We start from the raw sequence: 9,105 nt of genomic DNA, 5'->3' as shown, positions 1-9,105 counted from the left end.
ACTTTATCCAGAAGTTACCACTAACCTATGCTATAAATTATATCACAATGCTTAAATCAAAATGGTTTCATCTGAAATATCTTGCCTCTTGACATACTTATAACCTCAATCCATATGATTTGTACTAATAAATTTCTGATTCCTGACTCGATAATTATATCTGTACGAAAAACTATAGTAACAATGCAAAAGTAGTATCCAAAACACAATGATATTAATCCTGCTAAAAGTTCTAAAAATATTTCCAAACACTTTTTCTAATTTTCTAGTAAAAAATGTTTTTTATTTTATTAGAAATAGTTTTGAGCTAGGGGTGCGATATATACACATTATGTACCACGTGCGAAGCCGCGGCCAAAAGCTAGTCTTGAATATAGATAAACATATTTTTATTCAGCCAACATCTTGTTGTAAGTCTTGTTGACAATTTAATCTTATATTAAGATAAAATTATTGATTTGGTAGGTGATGCATTATGTGTGTAAGCAGTATATATAGATACCATTTGCAATGGAGAAGCATATTCAGTCTCCAAAATGAAAGTATTCCTGGTCTTCGTCGGTTTGGCCTTGGCTGCCTCAGCCGAGTATTCTCCTATTATGCAAGATTATCACGAGGAGTTCGGCATTGAAGCAGCCGCTCGCATCAAGGCTGCTGAGGATGCCATGGACTTCGACGGAGCCAGGGTAGCTGGTGGATCAGCCGCAGGACTCGGATCCAACCCTCATGTGGTATGTTAACAGCCAAAAAACCTTTCATATTTTGAAAGTGATTGCGATATCTTTTCTTTCCACTCTACTTATTCCAACCTTTTCTTGAAGTACGCTCACAGATGTCAAAAGTTGTGTAAACCAACTAAGTAAATAAGTTGTGTTTCCCACCAAATACAATCCGGGTATCTTTAAAACAAGAGTGAATAGGCATCTTCTAGGTAAACGCGTCCCATCTTAGGCCACATCATCACTTTCCATCAAATGTGATTGTGGTCAAGCGCTTGCCTATAATGAATTAAAAAAAAACCCGCACCAATATCTATGCAGTCTGTGTCGCTACGCTTATGTGTCACACACACAAGCGTACGAATTTGTCTTCACTTTTTAAAATACAATTCTCTTTTCTCTAATGCATTTTCATAAAATCTTTCATTTATTCAGGGCGGTCTGGTGATCACTTTGACTACCAACCAGCAGTCAGTGTGCGGGTCTTCCCTCGTCACAAACACCAGGCTGGTGACTGCGGCCCACTGCTGGAGGCATGGCAACTCTCAGGCTCGCCAGTTCACTGTCGTACTGGGTTCCGTACGCCTCTTCTCTGGTGGGAATCGCCAGAACACCAACAGGGTTGCTATGCACGCCAGCTACAATGAACGCACACTCGCAAACGATATCGCTATTATCACTATTAACCACGTAGGATATACCAGTAAGTATCCTATCTATTTATCCATACACGGTGAAATTTTAGTGGTTTTAGAAACGTGGCTAAGTGAATCGCCTTGAGCAGTACTATCCATTTCAATCATTTGAAGAGTCATGAAATAAAAAATAGGAATCAAGAAATGATTGTGTGGAAAAATTCGCGAAACAGTAGTAGTACCCCGTCACCTCGCTCTGGCTGTCCTGCTGTCTCAGAAAAGCGTGGTTGTCACGTGACGATCGTATTCACCGTCCATTACTAATGTTTCTCGCAGATTCGAGCTTGTGTCGAGATATTTTTTGCTTCACTTGCCTACTTACTACCTGCAAAAGTTCATGATTCTAGGTCAATGGGAAGTAGGTACTCTATAAGTTTTGATTCCCTTGACCGTTCTTGACAAACACTACAGACAAACAGACAGATATCGAAGTGATCCTATAAGGGTCCTTTTGAGATGGAGATGAACCCTGAACAAATCTTTCTAATTGCTGACACAGGGAATCATCTCCTTGTATTGTAGTGCCAAGTCATCACGTTCTACGTATTCATAATAATATAATTTCAGACAACATCAACCGTATCTTGATCCCAACGGGAACCAACCAGTACGTGGGAACCTGGGCTACAGTCGCTGGGTTCGGAAGAACTGGAGATGGTACACGTGAGTATTAGAGTCATTATACTGAATTACTCAGAATTGGAACTATACAGCAATTTCGACGAGGAAGCCAACAGAAGAATTCGGCTAGGTTGGGCAGCTTTTGAAAAATTAAGTCAAGTCTTCTCATCGCCAGTTTCTCAACACCTGAAAACGATGTCTTTAACCAATGTGTCCTTCCCGGCCTCATCTATGGACACAGACGAATAGCCTTGTCCACAAATTGGTGGGATGTGGGTGCGCTCTTTAGGGAAGATCTATGTCCAACATTGGACGCCCACAGGCTGATGATGATGATGAGAATTATACAGAAGACATGGTAGAGACCAAGACCTCCCCTCCCCTCCTGAAAGTGTATGAGATACGTATAGTAGGTACGCTACAGGGAGGTAGGACATTATCATGGACTCTCTACAAAGGAGCACCTGCTTCTACACAATACTTTGAATTTTGTTGTTTTAGAACACGGCATCACGAACAACCAAGCCCTGAGTCAACTGAGCCTGCAAGTCATAACCAACGCGGTGTGCGCGCAGACCTTCGGCAACAGCATCATCGCGTCCACCCTCTGCGTCGCCACCCACGGCGGCCGCAGCCCCTGCCCCGGCGACTCCGGCGGCCCTCTCGCTATTGGCTCTGGAAACAACCGTCAATTGGTGAGCATTAGACTTTTACTTTGAAAAAATAGATGCGGCACTTCATAGTAACAACGTGTTCCATTCCAAAGAACATCGGTGTTCACATTCCTGTCAATCGTAGTCCACTCTAGACGTAGTCATGTTAAACTGCATCATCACTAACCATCAGGTGAAATGGTAGTCAACGGCTAACTTGTAATTGAAACAAATAAAAAACTTTTTGGATGACCTCCCTGGTGCAGTGGTAAGCGCTGTGGTCTTATTAGTGGGTGGTCACGGGTTCGATTCCCGGCGGGGTTTGGAATTATATGATTTCTAAATCTCTGGTCTGGTCTGGTGGGAGGCTGCAGCCGTGGCTAGTCATCACCCTAATGGCAAAGTCGTGTCGCCAAGCGATTTAGCGTTCCGGTACGATGCCGTGTAGAAACCAAAGGTGCCACCAAATAATTACGTTTGGTGGCATGCAGTGCGTTTGTAGAACAGGGAGAGTGGGGGAAAATCAAACCACTCCTCGTTTTGGATATAGGTGTTCTGCGGATATAGACAACCAGCAACAGATTTGACGGAACGCGCAAAGTCTAAAAGTCTCCGCAAATCCTGCCTACTGATTTGCTAACTCAGTGTCTAGCACTGAATGATAGCTATTAAGCTCATTACTCTAACATTTATTTTTAACTAGATGATGCCCGCGACTTAATCCGCGTGGATTTAGGTTTTTAAAAATCCCGTGGAAACTCTTCGACTTGTCCAAAGTCGGACTGTCTGCTTTTGAATCCGTTCAAATGGATACCTAATGTTTTTCGTCTGACATCCAATAGTTTACGAATTGGTACTTTGTCCACAGATTGGAGTCGTATCGTTCGGTCACTCCAGTGGATGTACACGCGGGTTCCCCGCTGCCTTCGCCAGAGTCACATCTTTCGCCGCCTGGATCCGTCAACGCATATAAATAGTTAATAATAATCAAAAATCATTTATTCATAAGTATTTATTACACGTCAATCACTTTTTAATAAAATTATATTAATACAATTTTCTCTCAATTATTTACAATACTCATTACAATCAAATTGTTAAGAGGGCTCTCTCCGTCACTCGTTTCATACAATCGTAGTTCCAATTTCATTTGAATATTAAGCAACCAAAGTCTATGAAATTTTGCAGACGTATTCTAGAAACTAATATCTATGATCATAAAAAATCATCATCATTCATCACTCTCAGGCATGCTGATTTCCTTACGATGTTTTCCGCGCCAGGGAGGCCGTCAAAATAATAACGACACACTTGTTTATATGAATATCAATTATTTATTGTCAAATTATAACATTCACTTCAGTTTACTATGACTGCACAAAAGATACTATAATCATTGGTTTAATTTATCTAATCATTCAACGGCGTTTAGCAATGAAATGACTAGACGTTTTGATAAAATAAAATTATAGTATTTTGATAACAAACTAATGACATTGATTGATTCCTTGGATGCTTTAACTATTGAAAAAATCTACAACTAATAGGGAAGATGCCAACTAGTCAAGTCAAAGTATGAAATTGGAAATATTAGCGCGCTTAGAATTTAGCGTGTATGAAATAGTGATATTATGGGACGTCATAAATAATTCATGTACATTTCTCAAATATCAAACTCATATAACTGCGAAAAGTCAGAAATGATCGAACACAAAACCTCTAAGTAAAAAAGCCGAAGCTTAACCATTAGGTTATCACCGCTTCCTAACCACTTCTTCCTTTTATTAATCTTTAATAGATAAAAATGTTTTTTTATTGAGTCAACATCCGGAGTCCTTGTTTACGGTTTAACCTTCAGATAATTAGTGATTAAATGGTCTACATAACGCCAATAACCGGTAGTTAAATAGTATAAATAGATACCTATGCAACGAAACAGCATATTCAGTCTTCAACATGAAAGTAATCCTGGTCTTCGTCAGTCTGGTCTTGGCTGCCTCAGCCGAGGATGCTCCTATCATGCAAGATTATCACGAGGAGTTCGGCATTGCGGCAGCTACTCGCATCAAGGCTGCTGAGGATGCCATGGACTTCGACGGAGCCAGGGTAGCAGGTGGATCAGCCGCAGGACTTGGATCTAACCCTCATTTGGTATGTTGACATTCAAAACAGGACCCTGATTTTATAGACATTTAAATCCTTAGGTTTTTACTAACAATTACTAATAATATATTCTAAGTAATGCCTACTTAAGATAAAAGAAAAGGTGATTGATTGATTGATCTACTCGTACTTAACAGACAGCTTAAACTGGATCGCGCTGAAATTTGGCACGCAGATTTCAGCGCGGTATTATGACGTAGATACCTGCTTAGAAAGGATTAGCGAAAATTCAACCCCTAAGAGTGTAAAATAGAGGTGGTCCACACGGATGAAGTCGCGGGCTGTTAAAAGAAATATTTTTGCGACAAAAAATATTCACCAAAATTTTTTATTACTTACAGTTTTTGTTTTTTCCACACAGTTCTGAAAATTTTAACTCTGTATCCACGTAACCTAATTATAATTTTACATAGACATTCCTGCACAGAGTTAATGCATTTTAGAGCATTCAATTTAAATATTTTTAGTTTTGTACGAACACAGACAAACAAAATATATATTATGTAGTATCGCTGTGTACGAAAAAATATTTCCTTTTTAGTGATAATTAACTAGAAACTTTTTAATAAGAAACCAGCAGTGAGACGAAGCCTGCTACTTCATCAGCGTTCATTTTTGATTTTACTAATCCCGTGGGAACTGTTTGATTATTCTGGGATAAACGACAGATTAACAGGTATGAAAGTTATCTCTAAACGAAATATCAAAATCGGTTGAGCAAATGGCCCGTGAAAACAGACAGACTTATATTATAAATATAATATATAGTGTGTTTGTTGGTTTATTGCTTTTTACTCACGTCACAACTGAGCAACGAATCCGGATTTAAGGGATCCGGAAGAAGGTTAAAGACCTGGAGAGTAACATACATAGGCTCCTTTTATCCCGGAAAATTAAAGAGTTCCCACGGGATTTTTAAAAAAACGTATATCCACGCGAATGAAGTCACAGGCATCGGTTAATTTATAGTATTAGTATCTGTCATTAAAATTCGTAGATTAATCTTTTTTTAGATAGAACTATAATTTTTTTTCTTTCTCTCTGTTCAGGGCGGTCTGGTGATCACTCTGACTAACAACCAGCAGTCAGTGTGCGGGTCTTCCCTCATCAGCAACACCAGGCTGGTGACTGCGGCCCACTGCTGGAGGCATGGCAACTCTCAGGCTCGCCAGCTCACTGTCGTCCTGGGTTCCGTACGCCTCTTCTCTGGCGGCACTCGCCAGAACACCAACAGGGTTGCTGTGCACGCCAGCTATAATGCACGCACACTTGCAAACGATATCGCTATTATCACTATTAACCATGTAGGATATACCAGTAAGTATAACTACCTGAGTAAAGAAACTACCTAAGTATAATCACGAGGAAACCCGCATGCCTGAGAGTTCGCCATTTCTTTCCATAGTTTTTAACTATCCATTTACAACTCGTCAACATTTGACACAAAACGTGTTGTGACAGACCAAGTGAGGGGTGCGATGGGCGTCCCCTTACATGAGTATACAAGAAAGGCAGCCATCAGATAGGAATGGAGCAATGGAAGCGTGCCACAGCACTGCAGTGATGACCACGATGGCTCTGTCATGAGCATTTAACGATAAAGAAGTGTTATGAGGAGTTCCCGTCACAGTAAAATTCCTCATATGTTTAAGGGTTTGCTATCGTAAAACTACCAATTCCATAGTGACACGTTTCCATAATACAATTTCAGACGCCATCAATCGTATCTCGATTCCAACGGGAACCAACCAGTATGTCGGCACCTATGCTACGGTTGCTGGGTTTGGAAGAACAGGAGATGGTGCACGTGAGTACATTATTATAGCACCGCATGTGAGTATATGCTGTGTTGTTTGATAACAACAAGTTTTCTTTGACAGAAATTCCACTGGCTGGTATCTGACGATACAGACAAAGTTGGAGACGCGATAACTTAAAAAGGACATCCTTTTTCCTTTCGCTGAAACGGACAAATCTGTCTGGTGCACCATGCGTCATGCGATTTGTTTTTCCTCCATGTGTATCATGCAGGAAAAGTTAGCCACCAAGCAAGGTGGTTTTCTTGGTGATTAAATCAGAAATGAGGAAATCCGTAGGAGAACCAGAGTAAAAAGTGAGCCGTGGATTCACAGCACTGGACGTCTATCAGTTTATAATTATGATGAAGCTTGTTGTTTCTTCTGTATCAGAGACTTCCGCAAAGTAACGTCAGCTTCTACCCAACACTCTCAACTTTTTCATTATAGAACACGGCATCACCAATAACCAAGCCCTGAGTCAACTGAGCGTACAAGTAATCACCAACGCGGTCTGCGCACAGACCTTTGGCGGTACCGTCACGGCCTCTAACATCTGCGTGGGCGCATCTGGTGGTCGCAGCCCTTGCGCCGGCGACTCTGGTGGCCCTCTTGCCATCGGCTCTGGGAACAACCGTGAACTGGTGACTTATTTTTTATCTATACCATAATATAATAAAGAGGTAAAGTTCGTAAGTTTGTTTGCAGGAGGTAATCTCTGGAACTACTGAACCGATTTTAAGAATTCTGTCACCAGTAGAGAGCTACATTATTCCTGAGTGACATAGGTTATATATTATTTCAAAAAAATTAGAGATGTCTTCGAAAATTTTAATAAGCTACCCATGCGAAGCCAGGGCAGGTCGCTAGACTAGCGCTTGGTTGCGAACAGACCTGCTAGCAAGTGATGATGCAGCCTAAGTTGGAGCGCGCTTGCATAGAAGATGCTTATTCACTCTTGACTTAAGGTACCTACCCATATTAAAAGACCGTCTGGTTTCAGTTTTTCCTCCACTTTTAATATAGCTACAGTCAAATAAAGGTCGAATAGGCATCTTTTAGGCAAATGTACTCCATCTTAGGCTGCATCATCACTTGCCAGCAGGTTTGATTGCAGCTCAATGCCAAGCTAAAAAAAAAGTTGTTATTATTTTATGAAAAACCGATGACGTTGGGGTATCAGGTTGCTGGAATGGCGTTCTCACGTTGGAAAGCGTAGCGTTGGTAAACCTGCACCCACTAGGTGGACAGACGACATCAAACACGTCGCAAGGAGTTATTGAATCCAGATCCAGACAGTGCAGACCGTGGCGTGTGGAAGTCCCTACAAGAGCTTTTTGTCCAACAGTTGACGTATATCCCTTAACGATGATGATGATGATATTTTCAAAATGATGTTTTGTCCACAGATTGGAATCGTTTCCTTCGGTCACTCCAGTGGCTGTACCCGCGGATTCCCCGTCGCTTTCACCAGAGTCACATCTTTCGCCGCCTGGATCCGTCAACGCCTATAAGCTAACAATTAATCAATCTTTATGGTCTAAACTACTGAATTAATGAGCAAATAAATAAACTTAAGTAAAAAGGTTTTTTTTCTTTAAACATACAACTACAGGGATTTTTTCCGTCCGTCACAACAGTGTCTGTTGTAAAACTAACAGTAAATCTGCCTATGGTCACATTATGAATGCCATAGTCCCATAAAAATACAAATTCCACGTAACGAAACCACACGAAACCATTTTTTTAATAATTTTGACAAATCAGTAAAACAGGATCGATGGTTTTCCAAAACGATAACAAAATCAATTCAAGGGCTAGGTTATCTTCATTATAAATACAATATCTAAATTATTGATATTAAGTTATTATCAAGCGATTAAACTTATCTATTGATAAGTAGATTAATCATGATGGTTTTTTGTCTTTTAGATAAAAACTGTTAAGTATCTTATTTTAAATTATTAAGGATGAAGTAAAATTATATAGAAAGTATTAAAACGTGAAAAAAATCAATGGAAATAATGTCGATTGTTATAAGATAGCAAGTTATCAACCGTATCGGACAAAAGTCCTATACAAAAAAGTGCAAAAAAAGTATTCAGTGCGATAAGTTTTAAAATGGCAAAATATACAAAAAGTAGTTTAGCACATTCGGTCATTTAATCACGTAGAGTACACCAGCCAAATCCTTTTAAAGCATTTTGGCAAAAAGCTTTACTAAAAGCTCGTGATGTAATTGTAGTTGACAGACGCAATACACTTTTTGTATTGAGCTACCAACGATAATACATAAAACTCCGCATAGACAAAGCTCATGCAATCCGGTGTTTGACAACTAGTCTAATCAGTATCTTTTTATCATACGGTCTTTTACCTCTTCCTACTAATACCATACATCTGACACTCCATATAAGTAAACTGATTTATTACCTGCTATTACTAAAAACGGAAGCTG

At 40.0% G+C, this 9,105-nt stretch overlaps 2 protein-coding genes across 2 annotated transcripts; both read left to right on the top strand.

Annotated features, from left to right (window-relative positions):
• Positions 1-375: 375 nt before the first annotated feature.
• Positions 376-3,680, top strand: LOC123869859 (collagenase-like). The gene is made up of 5 exons (XM_045912935.1): positions 376-731; positions 1,155-1,422; positions 1,982-2,077; positions 2,537-2,730; positions 3,557-3,680. The coding sequence occupies exons 1-5, from the start codon at positions 537-539 to the stop codon at positions 3,659-3,661; spliced, it is 858 nt and encodes a 285-aa protein (XP_045768891.1). The 5' UTR covers positions 376-536; the 3' UTR covers positions 3,662-3,680.
• Positions 3,681-4,599: 919 nt separating this feature from the next.
• LOC123869860 (collagenase-like) lies at positions 4,600-8,182 on the top strand. The gene is made up of 5 exons (XM_045912936.1): positions 4,600-4,839; positions 5,901-6,168; positions 6,563-6,658; positions 7,098-7,291; positions 8,057-8,182. The coding sequence occupies exons 1-5, from the start codon at positions 4,645-4,647 to the stop codon at positions 8,159-8,161; spliced, it is 858 nt and encodes a 285-aa protein (XP_045768892.1). The 5' UTR covers positions 4,600-4,644; the 3' UTR covers positions 8,162-8,182.
• The last annotated feature ends 923 nt before the right edge of the window (positions 8,183-9,105 follow it).

The sequence above is a fragment of the Maniola jurtina genome, chromosome 11 (genome assembly GCF_905333055.1).
Source record: "Maniola jurtina chromosome 11, ilManJurt1.1, whole genome shotgun sequence".
Classification (NCBI taxonomy): domain Eukaryota; kingdom Metazoa; phylum Arthropoda; class Insecta; order Lepidoptera; family Nymphalidae; genus Maniola; species Maniola jurtina.
Note: the sequence above shows the minus strand (reverse complement) of the source record. Positions and strands in the feature narration are given on the sequence as shown.